Here is a 19868-nt window from a genome sequence, read left to right on the forward strand (position 1 = left end):
GACCAACAAGAGGAGGGTTAAGGATACGATCTGGCGCACCGTGCATGACGGAGCTGCGTGAATTCTAGTGGTTCAGTTCAATGGCAGGAAGGTCTAATTTGCGCAGGCTCAATAGAATGTAAATAAATAAATCTCTCCTTGCATGTAAAAATGGCATGGGGGGTGCATAACCCCTGAATGGCTAGCTTTCATAAAGCAGGGAGCGCTTGGGAGATTTGTGCATGTTTTTAATGAGGGGAGAGAACCGTTGAGAAGCACAACTCACCCGGAGAGGTTTACCCAGCCCAGAATCCAATGCCTCATTTCTGCAGCCTGCGGAACGATGAAACACAAGACTCTCTCCTCTCCCCCACTTCCAAGGGGGGCCTCTCTGTCGCTCTCAAAAACACAGTGTTAAAAGGAATTGAGGCCTCTTTGCTGACAACGGCTTTGGGCCGTTCTCCTCCTGGACTGACAGTGGCCAGGAGATCTGCCTGCGGAATGCCAGAATGGCTGGTGAACCCCCAAAAGCCACCTGCATGCCCCCCCAAAGGAAGTAGGCGTACTACTGATCATCAATCCCTGGCGGCAAAGGCAGCGGTGGAGCAGCAACAGGTCGTATGGCGCAGCCCAGAATCCTTTGCAAAACGAGAGGATGCAGAAAGGGCCCGTTGGTTTGTTTGAGGAAGGGGGAACGGCCATGTCTTTTTGCAACGTCCTGTTGGAACCATCCTGACTTACACCATCTCTGCCCCCCCCCCCCGCCATTTCTGGATGTGTGAAGTCTGGTCCTGCCAGCGGGCAAGGGTATGAACATCGTTCCTGCCCCTCTGACCAGGGAAGAAGTTTTGGCAATCCAGGCGCTGTGTGTGGCTGCTGCCAGGTTCTTGTCCCAAGGGGGGCAGCACTCTGCTGCCCCCAGGCTGGGCTCGGAGGAGCAGGTCCCGTCCCCCCCGCCCCGCTATTTTCCCTGCTTCATGATGAGGCGGCTGGAGAAGTCGAAGAGGCCTTTGTTGATCTTGCGCAAGGTGCCCACTTCTTCCTCCAGCTGAGTCACTTGGATCTTCAGCTGCTCCTGGTCGCCCATCAAGTTCTGCAAGGGAAAAAGGGGGTTGAAAACTAAATGGGGAGTGGAACCAGGGCGGGAGGAGAAGCAGAGGAAGGATCAGAGTATTGGCTCAGGGCGCTGCCTTTGCCCGTCCTGGGACCCTGAACTCAGTGGCAAAGAAGGCGGGTGGCGTGAGGGCCACAGTGACCTCCATCCCTGGTAAAAGGTGGAGAAAACCTGTCTCCCACCAGGCAGAATTTGAGGGTTCTATTCAGAAGAGGCACTCCATCCTGGGATGGCGAAACCCACATTCATCCAGAGGGCATTGCAATTCCATGAGCTTCTGCCAACACAGCTTTTGCCCATGCAAACCCTTAAGACAGCTGCATCCAATATGGAAGTGGTGACTCTCTTCCCCTGCCAGAGGCTTGCCTGACCCTTTTTCCCCCTCCCCGTTTTTAAGATGAGAGAGATGAAGTCGCTTTGGAGAGTTGCTTTGGGGTCGACACAACCAGTTTGACAGTGGAACCGTCTCCCTCGGGAGGTTGTGGCCTCTCCTTCCTTGGAGGTTTAAAGGAGAGGTTGGGTGGCCATCTGTCAAGGACACTTTAGCTGGGGGTTGGGCTAGATGAACCTCAGGGGTCCCTTCCAACTCTTAAGATTCAATGGTTCCCCTCACTGCTTCCACCAGAGGCTCAATCTGATTTTTCACTGTTCTTTTTTCAAAAAGCACGTCTTGCCGCCTGGCATTAGGCTTTTATTTCTCAAGGTTTTTATTTTTCAATTTCAGCTTTTCAAGGGGAGCAAAGTGAAGGATTACCTGCCGCAGTGCACAGTGTAGGAATCACTGGCCTGCTGTTAAAAAAAAATGCCAAAACTTTACTGCAAAGCAAAATGCTAATGGTATTTTAGTGCGCCTTATACACCTTCCTTGTTTTTATTGTCTGTGTATGCGAATGGCACGATGGCTGACTTAACTAGCAATAAATCTGATTTGGTCAAGAAAAAATAAAGTCTGCAATGTATCAAGATCAAGCCTCTCAAAACTCAAAATTTGCCTGTTGCAGGGATAGAGAGCCTCACCTTTTCTCTTGTCGCACACATCTGCGAGTACAGACGCTCTTTTTTCTCCAGGTTGCTTTCTCCGGATCCCTGTGGGAGACAGAAGAACAGAGGGCTCAATATACGAGCCAAGGATATTTTTGAAAATGCCATTGTGTAGACATATTGTCAAAAGAACCAGTCTTATAGATGGTCTGAGCAGCTCAAACAGTAATTGCAACCCAATTGGAAACAGCTGACAAATCATACATAGGGCACTGGGCAATGGGAGGAAATTGTGCGTAATTTGAGATTTTGACCAGAACTCCCATGCACTTTTTGTATGATTTGGCTTTCCTTTATTACATACACAGAGAGAAGGACCATCATTTTCGAGACCCTTGCTACAAGCCTGGCAAATCTGGCATGGAATTGCAGAGTTGGAAAGGACCCTGAGAATCATCTAGTCCCACCCCCTCAAGGCAGGAATTTGCAGCTGTCCCTTGCAGGGATTGAACCTGAAACCCTGGCCTTGTCAGCACCAGGCTCCAACCAACAGAGCTACCCAGGCTGCCCCCACTAGACTTGATAACCAGGTAATGCCTATATCCTATACAGTGGACGCTTGGGTTGCGAACGTGATCCGTGTGGGAGGCACGTTTGCAACCAGCAGCATTTGCAACCCGCAGTGCCGTGTCTGCGCACGCGCAGGCTGCCATTCACACTTCTGCGCATGTGGCAAAACCCAGAAGTAACCAGTACTTCTGAGTTCGGCGTGGTGCGCAACCCAAAAACACACAACCTGAAGCGTCTGTAACCCGAGGTATGACTATACTCATAGACTTCTGTTATTTCAACCAATGTGCAACTGTACCCGTTCTATAGCTTTGTTTTCCATGTTTAATTTTTTATCTGTTGTTATGTTCTTTTTGCTATATCAAACACACACACACACACACACACACACACACACACACACACACTACAGCATGAAATAAAAAAATCCTTAACCCCCACCCAGAGGATACAAGAAACTGCTTTACACAAAACTAAGCATATAGCCCTCATGGTTCCTACACAGCTATTTTAAATACATACGAGTCAGACTGTTGGGGCCACCTAGCTCAATATTCCCAGCATGGGCTGGCAGCAGCCCTCCAGGGAGATGCTGGGGATTGAGCCTAGGACTGAGGTGTGTCCCAGGTTTCTGCTTCGGTGGAGCTGATGCCATAGGCAAGCTGTCGGCTTAAGAGCCACACCCTAGGAGCAAAAGCTATATTCAAGCATAATGGCGGGGAGGGAAGCCAAAGAATTTCAAGTGCTCCCTGATAAAGAGTTTCCGCAGCTAAGGAAGAAGCTAAAGGGATAATCTCTCACAAAGAGATCTGGAGAAGTTCTGCCAGCCTTGGAATTCTTTTAAAGGAAGAGGATCATACCGCACCAACAGTGATAACAGGGGACAAAACGATTGCTTGAGAGGCTTTTTTTTTTGAGAAGGCATCCATCAGAGAGAGAGAGGACTGATATGATCAGCTGGCCGGCCGTGAGAGAGGAGTGACAAGGCAGGCCGCTGGAGGGAGCAAGGTTTGAACATGCCTTTCGACAGGAGAGAGCAGCAGTAAACCACACCGAGTGACTTGCAGTCAAGTCTTTATTAGCAAAACCAGGATCTGCACGGGAGCGCCAGGCCCAATGAGCGCAGCAAATCATCTCTGGTAGGTCTTGCCCCCATGAAGCAGTTGCTGAGATTGAAAGTCCCTGCCTCCCCACAGCTGCCTAAGTCCCCTCCTCTCCAGGGTTTTCCCCAAGCAATCGGAGACTGGGCTTGCATGCAGCCAATCTCTCCTCTGCCCTTTTCATGCCTCTCCTGGTTCTGGGAGACCAGCAGGGAGATGAGCTTTTTGCAGCATGAGGGGGAGACATCTGTGACTCTTTACCAGCCAGACTTCCCCTCTGCCTCCTGGCCTCCCTCGTCTCCTGCTTCAGTTTCTGCCTGGACTTCCCTCTGCCACAGACTCTCCCTGCTCACTAAGCCCTGTTACCGCTCCAGTTTCTGACACCTCCCCCCCCCCAGGCTACTGCCTCTGACCACTCACTCTTGTCCCACCACCACTCCCTGGGCTCTGAGCCTTCCTTCCTTGGGGTTCCCCCAGTTGAGACCCCCTCATTCCTCTGCCTCCAACCAGTCCCAGACACCTTTGCGGTTCGAGGCAGCTTTGCCATTTGGCATGCCAAAGCTCAGCACTCTGAGCCATTTTGGGTCTCTGCGCTGCTGCACGCTGAAAGAGAAGCGTCGGAATTGGGGACAGGGACCCCTGGGTGCAGGGACCAAGGAGCGTCGCCCTCTGGCTCACAGGAATCTCCCCAAGCAACAAAGCCAGAAGAAATTACTAGCTACGCGAGGCCTTTCACTACCTGGCCTGACCACACAGGGCTCCTTTCCTGACCACACCTCAACAACCTCAGTATTGTCCACACAGACTGGCAGTGGCTCGCCAAGGTTTCAGGCCCCACCTGGCCATGACATTACTGGGGAGCTGGACCAGGGACCTTCTGAAGGCCAAGCAGGTGGTCTGTCAGAGAGCTGTGGTCCTTTCCTTCCAAATAATGCAAGATTCTGGTCCTCATGATTCCAAGCAAAGAGCTGATCTAACTAGGAAGGTGCCTTATACGGAGCTAAACCATCAAGCTGTCTAGCTCAGCCCTCTCTGGAGATGCGAACTTGGGACCTTCAGTGTGCAAGGCAGCTGCTCTGCCGCTCTGCCACCTTGCAGAAGTGCCTGAAAACCTGCCTCCTGTCAAAGTGGGAAAGGGAAAACCTCCCCCCACCACCTCGAGCCTCAGCAGCAGCTCATCGTGAACTCCAGACACGCAGCCCGAGACTCTCTGTTCTAATTTCGGAGCAGACACGCAGCCGATAATGGGAGATAGAGGAGATCTTTATCCTGCGTGCAGGACGGAGGGGATCCGCAGAGCCCGGCTCTGGCACTCTCATTCCAGCCTCCCCCCTATCATCTCTAGATTATTACTGTCTGCAAAAGGAAGACATTATGTTATTGGGGTTTCTCTCCCTCTCTCAACGCACACAAAACACACAGCGAGAGGACCTTCACAGCAATCTCTCTATTTTATTTTATAGCAAGGGAGCAGCGTCCTTTTTCAAAGGTTACAGAAACTCTTGCTTCTCTCTCTCTGCCCCTCTAGGTCCTTCATCACCTTCAAGGACATCATAAAGGTCAGGCCAGTGGCCCATCTAGTCACAGAATCATAGAGTTGTAGAGTTGTAAGGGACCGTGAGGGTCATCCAGCCCAACCCCCTGCAATGCAGGAATCTCTGCTCAAGCGTCCATGACAGATGACCATCCAACCTCTGCTTAAAAACCTCCAAGGAAGGAGAGTCCACCATCTCCCGAGGGAGACCCTTCCCCTGCTGAACAGCTCTTCCATGTGCCAGTCCTTTAGATATGTGAAGCTGGCTCTCATATCTCCTCTGTCTCCTCTTTTCCAGACTAAACATACCTACTCCTTCAACCATTCCTCACAAAGTTTGCTTCAGCAGCCTGTTCTCACAGCGGCCGAACAGATGACCCAATGGGAAGCCTAGTGAAAGATCCTCCTGTGGCCTGGGGGTAGGCAATTTCAGGCCCTGGAAATCTGAAGTCCCCCAGACCTCAAGATGATGTGGCTATCAGTCACTCCCCCCCCCCACTTGCCCCAGACACCTGCCCATGTTGTCTTGAGATTTTCATTAAAGCTTTCCATACTGCAACAAGATAGGCACTTCAAAAAATACAAATGGAATCCATAGAATGTGGAGTCCTTTCTTAAGTCCGCCTGCCCAGGCTGCCTTGGACGAAGTGGGTGGCAAACATGGGAGGGTCTTTTCAGCTGCTCCCCCTACTTGTGGGGGAAATGATCTCTCTCTCTCTCTCTCTCTCTCTCCTGGTCTGACACCAAATGGTAATAGTGATTTCATTAATTATACCCCACCCATCTGGCTGGGTTGCCCCAACCACTCTGAGCGGCTCTCAACAAAATATTAAAAACACAACAAAACATCATCCGTTTAAAACTCCCCTGCCTTCGTGTCTTTCTGATGCCAAGCAGATAACGTTTCTCATTTTCCCAGGTTTTCAACCTCTGATTTATTTGTTTTCTGTCAACGCTGGCTTCTGCTTTTTACTGAACTGTGCTGCTTTTCTTATTGCTGTTTTACGGTCTGTGGTAAAACCGCCCTGGAAAATGTTTCCGTCAGAGGGTGGTATTTAAAAAAAAGCAGCTATGTTTTAAAACAAACCGGGGACAAAAGCACAGCCTCAAAAACGAGCGAAAGAACCCTCAATTCAGAAGCGACAAGAGAGATGGCTCTGCACAACTGATGCCAATGGCTTTTCAGAATGCAACCAACGTCTCAAAAAACTCTGCATCAGAAGCGGTTAGCCCCACGAACAGAAGCAGTGATGCTTCTGGACTCCAGCAGCTTGTGTCCTGCTTTCTGGTTTCCCATAAGCACCTGGTCGGCTGGAATTAAGGGCTCTCCTTTGCCCCCTTCATGGGTTCTTACAGATGGCTCTGAAAAGAGAACTGACCAAAATTGACCCTACTAGCTACAATGGCTCTGTTCTCCCTCCACTATCACACTCAGGTCCTCTTCCCAGGAGGAGGATATGGTCTGCAGGGTTAGAAAGTCAGATACACAAGCCAGGCACTAAACGACTCCTTAAACCAAGGTTGCAGTTGCCAAAACAGAGCCTCTAGATGCCATTTGGGGGCAAGACAGTTCTTAAGTCTTATTTTCCAAATGAGGGACTGACTCTGATTGATTCTCAGTTAAACATCTGGCTAGTTCAGGGGACAACCTTGGGTTCTGTGGTGGAGCTAGCCATTCCGGCACCTGGAGCGGTGCGCCTATCGTGCACCCGGGGGAGGCGTGATCCTTCGGCGGGGGGCCCATCGCGGTGCGGTGGGGCAATCCACCCAGGGGGGATTTTGTCACCTGCCTCTGGGATCACACCCCCCACCACACACCCCTTCCTACGCCCCTGGCTGGGTTAAGAGCTTTGAGAAAGCAAAGAAGAAAAGTCACTTGATCCAGGGACAGTCTACATATGTCTCAGCCCATTCCGACCTCTTTTTCTTCCTAGTGACACAGACCATTCATAACATAGGCATTCACAACTCTCAGCAGGGCAGTGGGGGAAGCCAAGACAAGTGACAACAATTCACTGTAACGTTGCTCACTGCTCTTGCTCAGGCTGCACTGAAAAAGCATTTTGGCTGCTGAAATTCATCCTGATTGTGCAGATAAAATACAACAGGCAGAATTCTACAGGATGGCGTATTAGTGTGTGAAAACAGGCCAGGTCCAAGGATGCCCAGGCAGGCACATCCAGGTGGTTATGTCAGGCGACATCCTGGCACCCAGGAATTTTCACTTGGTTGCAAGTGGCCGATAGCCAGGTGCAAAATGCACCTGGAGCCAGACTAATTTCAAACACTGCTGGTTGGCCACTGTGAGAAACAGGAAGCTGGACTAGATGAGCCCTGACTGGTCTTGCCCTGCAGGACTCTTCTGATGTGTTCTCACAAGTTTTCAGTCTCCCACCCTCCCCCAAGCAGTCATGAGGGCTAGAATCTTGTTCTGCTGTCAGGATTCTGCCGGACTCCCCAAGATGAGGGGGAGCTGAAGTTTCCCAAACCATTCCAACCTGAACAACCCCCTTTCCTGGTTCGGAAACATCTTTCCTCTTGCTGTGTGAACAAGAGACATCGGCACCTTGGAGGTTTGGGGCCGCTGTCAACGTTGCAGAGGAAAGGAGCAGGGCTGACAGTGGACGCTCCTGGGAATCTGTTACAAGAACGCTAGATGAGATACCTGGCGAGAGGCTTGGGGTGGGCGGCCGGACACTTTGCCCGCCGCAGCTCAAGGAAACTCAGAAGAAGAAAAGGACAAGCAGTGTGGTGCCAGGGGAGAGGAGCGGGCACGAGGCCTCCCTTTGCAAGGAGCTAATCCATCAAAGAAGACGGCCCCATCAGTCTCGCGGGTGGAGAGGAAAAAATGACAGGCAGGAGAGATAACACATCAAAGCACCCTTTGTGTTTTGGGGGGAGAGGAGACAGGCAGGAGAGGAGAAAATGCCTCCGCAGTGAGCGATGGTTAACAGGCAAGGCGGATGAAACGCCGGCTTCCCTCGTTCTCCCTCTCCTTGGAGCGGCTGCGAGAGGGGCATCGGACGCAAGCCCTTGCTGGGAAAACGAAATGCATTCCTGGCAAAGGGGTGTTGGCAGGTTTGAGTGGGGAGGCTGAGATTTTATGGCATTGTGGGGGACATGAGAGCAAAGCCACCTCCCGTTTCCCTGCAGTCAGGCAGCCAGGTGTCCCCGGAAAGCTCGCCAGCGGGTAGAGGGACCGTCTCCCTGCCCCCTGTCCACCTCTAGTGTCCCTGAAGTCACCTGGTCTCCACTCAAAGCCACCTGCATGAACCCAAGAGAAGAGTCCCAGGCAGAAAGGAGAACCTCCTGGATCGGAGCAGAGGCCCAGCTCTTGTGAAGCCCAAGTCTCAAAGAGGGAAGGAGGGATGCTGAGAGACCAGCTGTCTGACCGCAACAAGAGTGCCACACCAGAAGGTCTCTTTGACCAAGGCAGGGCAGAAGGAATCGGGCAGTCCTTGAGGCACTTCAGATCTAAGCTGCTGACACAAGGAAGGCCCGGTTGGAAGATTCAAGACAGATAAAACAAAACCCTTCGTAAAACTGCGGAACTCCTTCCCACAGGAAGTGGTGATGGCCAGCAACCCAGATGGCTCAAAAGTGAATTGGACAAATGCATGGTGGAGGAATGGGCTATGAAGGGGCATGAGGCGGGATGGTTATGCTCAGCCTCCGCGGTCAGAGGGCAGCATTGCTTCTGAATCTCAGGTGCTGGAAACGACAGGAAGGAAGAAAGCTCTTCTGCTCGGCTCTTGCTGGTGGGCTTCCCTTTGGCGCAACTGTTTGGCCACTGTGGGGACAGGAGGCTGAGCTGGCCGGGATCTTCCTGGCCTCCCCAACACTGGAAGTTAATTTATGCCGAGATGCCAAGGTGCGGTGGAGACGTTCCAGCTTATTACTGCCTCAGTGCCCAACAAGAGGATTATAATGCACTCCCTCTCTCTCTCCTGCCAACCTGCTCCTTTCCCTGAGGGATAATTGTACCAGAACATTCAGCCCTGCCTCTCTCGGATCTGCATCGCCTCTTCCAGCAGGGAACAGCCACCTGCTCCTGCTTGCATCGGAAGGAGGCTTGGCACACAGGCATGCAGAGCTCAGAGGTGTGTTCCCTTCGCCCACCACGCCTGGGTCCCACTTCCGTCCCTTCTCTCTCCCCCTCTCCTGCTATAAAACATGTCTTTATTTGGTCTGCTGTGTAATCAGAGAAAGCAATTACAAACTGCAAGAGAAAGACAAACTCAGCCCTGTAGACCCCCATCGTTCAGCCCAGACACAGAGGTCCAGCTCTGAGGGTGCTTCCCTCCCTGCGAGGGAACCAGGCAGAGGGCCTTCTCAGTGGTGGCGCCTGCCCTGTGGAACGACCTCCCAGCAGCTGTCAAGGAGACAGCTGGGTTAAGAACTTAATTCGTTCTGGAGGTCCGTTCTTAACCTGAAACTGTTCTTAACCTGAGGTACCACTTTAGCTAATGGGGCCTCTCACCCTGAAGCAAAGTTCTTAACCCGAGGTGCTATTTCTGGGTTAGCGGAGTCTGTAACCTGAAGCGTCTGTAACCCAAGGTACCACTGTATACAACTTTTAGAAGACATCTGAAGGCAACCCTATATGTGGACGTTTTTTATGTTTTTAATGTTTTTATATGTGTTGGAAGCCACTGAGAGTGGCTGGGGCAACCCAGCCAGATGGCCTGCATATTATTATTATTATTATTATTATTATTATTATTATTATTATTATTATTATTATTATTATCATCATCATCATCATCATTACTACTATTATTACTATTACTATTATTATTAAATGCAAGCAAGACAGAAGTCCTTTTAAGCCCCCTGCCTTGCTGGGGGTGGGGGACAAGGCCCTCTCCACGTGCCAGTTCTGGCATGGGCTTGCGAGATCTCCCAGGACTGTCTGAGTTCCTGCAAGATCTCCCGCGAGCATCTCTAGCCAAGAATCATGGGCAATCGCCGTCTCTGAAGATTGAGCTGTGAGAGTGGAAGAGCAATGAACCTTCTTTTTGTTTCATTTCCCCCCCTTCGTACATTCTTCTAGTTCAGACACGTCCCGCTCTCTATTCTCCACCTGGGCAGCCAAAAGGCCTTATTCTTAACTTTGACCCGTGCAGCGCAGAGGATTGGACTAGACGACCCTTTGGGTCCCTTCCAACTCCACAATTCTGCAACTGTGCCTTTCCAACTGGGGATTGAACCCTCCAGAAATAGCCTCAAATCTATTGGTCTTAGTGAGACCTTTATACCAGTGGACCTGGGGCGTTAAGCATTCTGCCATCCTTTTGCCCACCATCCGCAAGAGCGAAGGGGGATTTCTAGCTTGGTGGTCACTTGGTCCATGTTGGCTGGGGAAGCAGCCGAAGACCCCCCTACCTTCCGATGCATTCCCAGGCACAGCACCATCCCCTCGCTGGCAGGGCTCCCCGCGTTCTCCATGGTGCAGAGGTGGCGGCTGAACTTGGGCAGGGGGACGCGGGGCTTGCTCTCCGGGTTTAGCATGTTGGCTGGAGCCAGGGTGATGAAGGCGTTGGTGACGGGACCTGCAGGAGCAAATGGGAGGGAGAGATTTAGCGGCAAGGTAGGCTTATGGCAGGGCTGAGAAGCACGTGGGGTGCCGTTTGAGGGGCTGACAGCGGAACTATAGAAATTGGAGAGTTTGGAAGAGGCCTCTCGTGCACGGAGCTTGTGGACCCTCCCCTGAAAATGAAGCGAGAGGCTAGTCTTCATGGTTCTTGACAAGTCAAAAGCAGCCTTATGCTGAGTCAGGACACCAAGCCATTCATCTCAGGACTGTGACTGCCAGCAGCTCTTTGGGCTTTCGGATGGGGAGTCAGTCCCAGCCTTTCTGCACACAGAGGCCCACAGCTCAGTAAGGTTTCCAGTCCTCATAGGGATTTAAAGGGGTAATTCAAGAGAGGCGCAGGAAGACTGCCTTAGACAAAGCCAGACTTTGGGTTCATTTCGCCCAAGATTGTCTGCAACACTGGTTCCCAAACCTTTTCCAGCTTGGTTCATCAACTCGCCCCGTGTGCTCACTACTCTGCACCACAAAAAGCATTATTCAGAGCAGCGGCTTGCACAGCGCACTAAGGGAGACGATGACACGATAAAATTCAAAACAGCGGCAATTAATTGCCCGTTCACTCAAAGCCCAATTAAAAATTGTTCAATTAATTCAGCAAAGCTGACAAACTTGATCCAGGGAGATGCCAGCTTTCCAGAGCCTGACTGTCATTTACAGGGGGCCCCTGCTGCCCCCTAGCAACCCCCACTTAGGTATTCGCCCCACCCAGGGGGCAGTACTATTCTCTTTGGGAACCACTGGTCTACACTGGCTGGCGGAAGCTCTCGAGGGCTTCAGGCAGGGTGTATTTTCTAAGCCCTGCCTGGGGGAATAATGGAAGGGACCCCTGGGGGTCCTCTAGTCCAACCCCTTGCAGTGCAAGCATCACAGCTGAAGCATCCATGACGGATGGCCATCCAACCTCTGCTTAAAAACCCCCGAGGAATCACATCTCGTCTCCACCATCTTTTGGTGGTTCTGCTCTACAGAATCCAAGGCATGTGTGCGTCTGCGTTCCTCCTCGCTGTCGGCTCCCCCGCCACCTCTCCAAGCTTCTCCTCCAATTAGCTAGGAAGGCATCTGGAGGCGACCGGAGGGAACTGTTTGGAGACCTCCCCGGGGGCGACCAGGCGCAGCCCCAAGCATCGCGGCCTCTCCGTCCTCTGCCGAGCGAGCCATCCATCACCCAGGCCCCGGTGCGCTCGCAAGTTGTCTCGCGGTAATGATCTATCGCACACATCCACTCAGCGGAGTTAATGAGCGCTTTAATTACCGCGTTTACCCACACGGGCTGCCGTCAGGCTCCCGACGCCACAACCTCAGCTCACCCCTCTGCACTCACAAATTGTTGCATCCATCGCCCTGGCAAACTAAGTGGAGGAAGAAGACTTCGGAAGCAAGAGTACAGGGCCAGGACTGGCCTGCTGGGTGGGTCAGACAGGGTCCTCAGCTCATTGCTCACCAAGTCAGGCGTTACTCAGTATATATACACACAGTGCATCCAGCAAGTCCTTCCTCCTTCCCAACCCATTTGAGAGCAACACCCATTGGAAACAGCAGCCGGAATAACAAAATTCGAATCCCTTGCTTGCAGCTGCCAAAGGCTCAAGGCTGGTCTTTTGACTCTTCAGATCTATTTCCAGCAGTGTCCCTGTGAGCTTTCTCTGCATCCACCCCCCCCCCACCAAACCTGGTTCTGCCTTTAGAGTTTGCATGCAAAACCAGTCAGACCTCCGCAGGGCCCGCAACTGGAGCTCTCAGGAGCTTTTGATTAAGTGTGCCCCCCGCCACCCCCCCATCTGCAAGGCGCTGGGGCAGAACAGAGTGCCACACCCATCCATTTCCCGGTGGCAGGGAGGCAGGTCAAAGAGGATTCGTCCATAAATAACTTCTTAAGAGCTCAGATGAGCCTCTGGTTCTATTTATTGATTGCATTTCTGCCCTACCTTTCTCCAAGGAGCTGTGCGTGGTTCTCCTCCTCCCCATTTTATCTTCGCAACAGCCCTGTGAGGTCGGTTGGCCTGAGAGAGGCTAGCTTCCAAGGCCACCCAAGCAAGCTTCATGGCTCAGTGGGGGGATTCGAACCCTGGCCTTTCTCCCAGGTCTTAGTCCTGATGCTCTAACCACACCGGCTCCCCCAACTGAGTGTCAGAAAGATATTAAGTTCTGCCTCGGACTGGCCTGCGGCCCACTGGTACTGATGGAGGAGAAGGCATCGAATCACGCATTTCTTGGAGAAAGCAGAGAGCAGCTTTCCTCCTGCTGTCATAACATTATAGCTTGCAGAAATCAAATGAAGCCAGAAGATCCAGTGCAGGTAAAAGAAAATCCTTCTTCATCAAGGGAAGTTATGGTACCACTCTTTTCTGCCTTGGTCAGACCACACCTGGAGTACTGTGTCTGATTCTGGGCACCACAATTTAAGAAGGATGTTGACAAGCTGGAATGTGGGCAGAGGAGGGAGACCAAGATGATGAAGGGTCTGGAAACCAAGCCTTATGAAGAACAGTTGAAGGAGTTAGGTATGGTTCGTCTGGAGAAGAGGAGACTGAGAGAAGACAGGAGAACCATTTTCAAATATCTCAAGGGCTGCCACATGGAAGAGGGAGCCAGCTTGTTTTCTCCTGCTCTGGAGGGCAGGACTCGAACCCATGGCTTCAAGTTACAAGAAAGGAGATTCCAACTAAACACCAGGAAGAACTTTCTGATAGTAAGAGCTGTTCGACAGTGGAACAGAATCCCTCAGGAGGTTGTGGTCTGGATGGCCGAAGGGTCTGATCTGAAACAAGGCATGTGCTGATGGGAAATCTCTCTCTGCGGGGAGAGGACGGGTTGTTGTGAAAATCATATTTCACCCATATTTCACCAGTCCGCTTCTGGCACTCCTGTTGAATCTCTGCATGAGTCACTGCTTTGGGCTTGCCTCCTAGGGAGTGGAATGGCACCTCGCACAGGAAACGGAGTGTGGGTTCATTCTCTGCCCATGTTCCCTGTGCAAATCACTACTGCACTCCCAAGGCAGCAAACCCAGGGCAACAACTCATGCAGAGGGGCAACAGAAGCCCCCTGCTTCACTACTACTACTACTACTACGTTCGCGTGACCTAAGAATCCTGCAGCAACCCGTGCCATTATGTGGCGGGATTAACTGGGTCCTGCCAAGGTGAGGCGGGAGCAGAGACTCATGCAGAGAAGCGGCAGGCACGCTCACGGGAGACTTTCACTATTTCACTTGCTCATTTCTCGTGGCACAGCTCCCGGCTCAGCCATTATTGACCCAAGTGCCGCTCCTAAAGCTGGCGAATGCTTAAAACCAGCTGCAGCTCGTTACAAAACGAAGGATGGCCTCTCTCTCTCTCCTCCCGCCGCCCCGGAGCTCAGTGGAAGTGCCGGACACGGAATGTTATTAAATTACCCGAGTTTGAGCGGCGCTCCAAAGCCTCGTTATTAGGGCTGTCTCGCCGCTTGCACCGCACAGAGGATTTACTGGCTTCTGCGCCCTGAAAAGAGATCAGCTTTGAAGGGATGGAGCAGATGCGAAGAGAGGCAGGCGGCGCTGGGAAGCAGAGCAGGCACCCTGGCTCAGGGTTTAGCGGGTGGGGAGGAGGGAAGCTCCGAGGACGATGTTGAAAGGGGAGGGTTTAGAAGAAAAGAGGAACGTGTCGGGAACTGAGCTGCCAGCGGCAGCGCCTTATCAAGTGTTCTGCGCAGCCGAGATAAAGGATGTTAATGCCTCCCCCGGGGCACCGATAACAGCAGAGAGAGTTGCCAGCGTCTGGACAGGATTCTTTTCGGAGAAGGGAGAAAAGTAATTAGACATCTGGAGGGGAGGAGGGAGGGACGAACAACGCCGTTATATAAAGGACAGGGAGAAAAGGGCTCTTTGCCCTGTTGCGAAGGGGAGAGCAGTTCAAAACTAGTTCTGGGACATTCCCTGTCCTACCGGGAGACTGGACCTGGGACCTCGAGCATGCAGAGCAGGGCTAGGGCCCTTCCGCTAAAAGGAAGATTCTAGTCCTCATGTTTCTGAATAATGGGCTGTTTGAAAAGCAACGGAGGAAGCTGCCTTATGAAGAGCCAGGCTGTTGGGCCTATTCAACCTCAGTATTCATAGAACTGTAGAGTTGGAAGGGACCCTGAGTGTCATCTAGTCCAACCCCCTGCCAAGCAGGAATTTCAGGCCAAAGATCCAGGACAGATGGCTATCCAAACTCTGCTTAAAAACCGCCCAGGAAGGAGACGCCACCACCTTCCGAGGGAGACTGTCAAACAGCTTTTACTGTCAGAAAGTTTTTCCTGATGTTTAGACAGAATCTCCTTTCTTGTAACTTGAAGCCTTTGGTTTGAGTCCTACCCTCCGGAGCAGGAGAAAACAAGCTTGTTCCCTCTTCCATGGGACAGCCCTTGAGATATTTGAAGATGGTTATCATATCGTCTCACAGCTCCTTCAAGCGCTCCTCCTAAGGCTTTGTTTCCAGACCCTTAATCAGTCTACACACAGACTGGATAGCAGTGGCTCTCCAGGGGTTCAGGCAGGGGATGCTACCAGTCCCGTCTCTGAGCTCTAGTCCACTGCACTGCTGCTGTGCCCAGGGAGAGACCTGGGTGGCAGAGTAAGGAGATTTCAGGGGCATCAGGCATGTTCAGCCTGGAGAAGAGAAGGCCAAGGGATGGCATTAAGTGAGTGTTCCGGTTTTCGAGCTGTTCAACAGCAGAACGGTCTCCACGGAAGGTGTTTGGCTCTCCTTCCTCTTAAATAGGTTGGACGGTCCCCTGCCAGGGATTCTTTAATTGTGAATCCTGTGGCGATGGGATGCTGGACTCTGTGTGCCACTGGGCTCATCCTGTGAGGTTCTTATGTTTCTTCCGGCTCTACAATTCTATGATTCCATAACTGGGACCCTGAGGGCACCCACTGGCACACAACATTTGCTTAGAGGGTCAAGGGGACAGGCAGCCACAGCATGGAGCAGCAGCCCTGGAGTCAGGACACACACGAGTGGCTGGGGAAACCCAGCCAGATGGGCAGGGTATAAATAACAAGTTGTTGTTGTTGTTGTTGTTGTTGTTGTTGTTGTTGTTGTTGTTGTTACTATTACCACCACCTGCCCACACTGGCTGACGCCTGGGCATCAGCCGGTGCCTGGAATCCTAACCACACACGCCAATTTTCCAAATGTTGCTGCACCACAAAAGGTCTTGCAAAACCCGGCAGTTTTATCTCCCAATCCCCTTTCCTAATAAAACTTGTGCGAAAATAATTTGCCTCTCCTCTCCAGGAAGGAGTGGGTGGACAAGGGCTGCCTCCCCATTGGCCGGCGCCGAACCAACACTCCCCGTGCCAGCTGCATTGTTATATCCTGGCACTTTTTTCTACCCAGGATTAGGAGGAAGAGGGCGCAGGCACCAAGCGCGGCTCACAGCACATTGAGAAATTTACGATCCTCAAGTCAGATCGTGAGGTTTTTAAGATTCAGCCATGCAGGCTTTATGGCTCCTTTTCTCTTTGCCAGCGCAAGGCTTTGAGCACCGCTTCAAAACAAAGCAGGGCACATGCCAAACACACGCACACAACCAGCCAGGGCTAAGAGGATTTTGCAAATTGTGCTGTGTTCTTGGGGGTGGGGAAGAGAAGAGTTTTGCCCCTAGACAAAGAGAAATAGCTAAAATGAAGATTACGTAAAGATGACTCGATATGAGGAAATGGTGGCTCGGATAACAACACGGACACCGCTTCTCCTGTTCAGGGAGAAGAATTCCAGAAGAAAGGAACCCATAACGGTTTGCTGAGAATGCCTAAAAACTCTGCTCTGGAGTAGAAAGTTCAGCAGCCTGGTATAAACAAAATATTTTGGGTATCTGAGCTGGGAAAGGCACCTCCCAGGAAAGGGACTCTGATCCTGAAACTCCAGGAGAGATTCTGCTAGATGGACCACGGGTCTGATTTGGCATAAGGCAAAGTTGTCCATTCCGATTTCAGCTATTTGCTTGGAAGCATGAGGACTAGCAGGGTGGCTCACTTTTACTTCCAGCATCTCCAGGCAGGGCTGGGGAAAGAAACTTGAGTTTTTAGTGTGGCCACTGCAGCCCTCTGGAATCCCGGTTACTAGCTGAAATCAGAGCATCTTAACATTCAGCTAGACAGCAGAAGAGGATGCGGGTGGTGCTGTGGTCTAAACCACTGAGCCTCTTGGGCTTGCCGATCAGAAGGTTGGTGGTTCAAATCCCCATGACAGGGTGAGCTCCTGTTGCTCGGTCCCAGCTCCTGCCAATCTAACAGTTCGAAAGCATGTCAAAGTGCAAGTAGATAAATAGGTACTGCTCTGGCGGGAAGGTAAATGGCGTTTCCATGCGCTGCTCTGGTTTCGCCAGAAGCGGCTTAGTCATGCTGGCCACATGACCTGGAAAAAACTGTCTGCGGACAAACGCCGGCTCCCTCGGCCAGTAAAGCGAGATGAGCACCACAACCCCAGAGTCGTTTGCAACTGGACTTAACTGTCAGGGGTCCTCTACCTTTACCTTTTTTACTCTGGGTAAAACTTGAGCTGGATGCAAGCTATTGTGCTTTGCTTAACTGAGCTTGCAATTCCCTGCCTTTTCTGCATTTCATCTGATCTTACGTACTGCACTGGTAGCTTTTCGCCAAAGAAAGTTTGATAAACCTGCAAAACAAATATGCAGAACTGGCAAAACTAACAGGAAAATTAAGAGACTCTAACGGTGTGTGTTTTATGGAAGAATGGATGCCTTTTTTGGCTATTTAAAGAAATATTATAGCATGAACTTGTGAGCAGGATTTGAGCTATGAGCAACAGAAGGATTTGGACTATAATATTGTGGTTGTGATTTGATAGGCAGAAGAGAAGGAGCAGCAGAAGGGGAGATGCAACAACTCCGTGGAAAGTGGGGTGGGAAGTCGAGAAAAAACGAAACTGTGTTTGGATTGTATATGTTGAAGATGTTGAAACTTAATTTTTTAAAAAAATGACAACAAATGAACGAACGGACTGTAGGGAACCTGCCTCACACAGAGACTCATCTTGGTCCACTTCGCTCAGGGCTGCTTGTGCTACTTGGGAGCAAGGTCGGTCCAGGGCCCCAGGTGGGAGTTCTGCTTAAGAGATGCAGGAGAGGGTTCAAACCTGGGACCTTCTGCATGCAAGGCAGGGGCTGCGCTGCAACCCTTTGCGGAGGTGCATATTGGCACACAGGACTTGCGTACCTTTGTAATTCACCGTGCGCAGACACTGCTTGCTCTGGATGTCCCACAGCCGGACGGTTTCGTCATGCGAGCCGGACAGGAGCAGGCTTCCGTCGGTGGAGACAGAGAGACACGTCACCTGGTTCCTGGAGGGAAGAAAAAGGGCCTCCAGGTTGTGTCTTGAGCGTAACTGAAGTCATCCCCGTTGATAGAGAAAGGGGCTGAGCATGCTACAGGGTGCGCCCACAACCCAAATCATAGAATCATAGAGTTGGAAGAGACCACAAGGGCCATCGAGTCCAACCCCCTGCCAAGCAGGAAACACCATCAGAGCACTCCTGACATATGGTTGTCAAGCCTCTGCTTAAAGACCTCCAAAGTAGGAGACTCCACCACACTCCTTGGCAGCAAATTCCACTGTCAAACAGCTCTTACTGTCAGGAAGTTCTTCCTAATGTTTAGGTGGAATCTTCTTTCTTGTAGTTTGGATCCATTGCTCCGTGTCCACTTCTCTGGAGCAGCAGAAAACAACCTTTCTCCCTCCTCTATGTGACATCCTTTTATATATTTGAACATGGCTATCATATCACCCCTTAACCTCCTCTTCTGGCCCCTCCCCGCCAAAGCCCCTTAGAATCTAAGGTCTATGTTGGGACGGGCAGCCCTCAGACCTGTGTATCTCGTGCACCTTCTCCTGAGTGCTGTGGCCTGGCTGGAATTCCGCCCATCCGATAAAATGAATGAATTGTGGATTTGGAAGGGACCCAGAGGGTAATCCAATCAAACCAAAAACCACCAAAAAAACCACGTCCCTTTGTTGCTGTACCCCACCTTTGCCGCAGCACTCACCGATGTCCTTTGAAGATCTTAGCAGACTCTCTTTCTGTCTGGAAGCCCCTCTCCCTTTGCACGGGCTGAAAGAAAGAAAATGAGGGGGAAGTTACAAACTATATTTTGAAGCATTGCCAGGAAAAGTGGGTAGGTGGGAACCAGGAAGCTGCCTTAGGTACTTGGGTAGGGCTGCTGGTTCACACAGCCAGGAACTCAGTTCTGGGCCCCTCAGGTGGACGCCATGGCCATTCAAAGAGAACAAGGGAGGCGATGGTGGTCAGATCCAGCTCCTCTTTTTGTCGAAAAATAGCACTGCATACAGCCCAGATTTGTCTGCTCCAGAGGTGGCAAATCTCTCCCCCCCACACACATTAGTCAAGTGTTTTTTAGTGATGTTCAGTGACTGACAGGTGGGCAGACCCACCCACCTGTCAATCACTGAACATCACTAAAAACACTATTGAGTGGACTCTCCGCACTCTACTACGGCAAAAAGACTGGTACTGATGAACTGGAAAAATAACAATGCAGCTCACTTTAATGATTGAAGGTATGTACAACTTTGCTACACATAAACAAGTTGTGTACAAACGTAGACTTGCCATGGACAAATTCAACGATATTTGGAATTCATTTTTATAAATGCCTGTTAGATTAAGGTCTAATTAACTACAGTATCAAAATTTCCCTGCCTTTTTTGGGGGGTAATGTACACAATATTTCCCCCCGTTTTGTTTTCTACATTGGTACTATTTGTTTCTTCTCTTTTTTGTGTGTCTTATCTTACTCAGTGCGCTTGTAATTTTGTACTTGTTAAAAATAAATAATATAATACAAACAAAATCTCTTAGGCCCCGGGGTGTCTTAACCTGCCCGACCCCTGACTTCCCATGTAGCTCATTGGCACTTCAAGGTAGGGCTGGGAGAAACACCTGCCTGCCCCAGAGAGCTGCTGCCAGTCAGTGTTGACAGTATGAAGCAAC

General features: G+C 51.1%; 1 protein-coding gene and 1 long non-coding RNA gene across 2 annotated transcripts in view; both read right to left on the reverse strand.

Annotated features, from left to right (window-relative positions):
* Positions 1-670: 670 nt before the first annotated feature.
* The window catches only part of WDR18 (WD repeat domain 18), a 43020-nt gene continuing 23822 nt past the window's right edge, over positions 671-19868 (reverse strand). Inside the window, exons 6-10 of the mRNA XM_082206533.1 lie at positions 18904-18968; positions 18076-18200; positions 10664-10830; positions 2111-2179; positions 671-1072 (exon numbers count right to left, since the gene is read on the reverse strand). Of these exons, the coding sequence (XP_082062659.1) occupies positions 941-1072; positions 2111-2179; positions 10664-10830; positions 18076-18200; positions 18904-18968 (558 nt within the window). The 3' untranslated portion in view covers positions 671-940. The remainder of the gene's footprint in view (positions 1073-2110; positions 2180-10663; positions 10831-18075; positions 18201-18903; positions 18969-19868) is intronic.
* Positions 12739-18065, reverse strand: LOC309523102. Its single transcript, XR_014215250.1, has 2 exons — positions 14269-18065; positions 12739-13667 (listed from the first exon to the last, which is right to left on the reverse strand). It is a non-coding gene; the product is annotated as an uncharacterized lncRNA (long non-coding RNA).

Source organism: Podarcis vaucheri, assembly GCF_965113315.1.
Source record: "Podarcis vaucheri genome assembly, chromosome: 18".
Classification (NCBI taxonomy): domain Eukaryota; kingdom Metazoa; phylum Chordata; class Lepidosauria; order Squamata; family Lacertidae; genus Podarcis; species Podarcis vaucheri.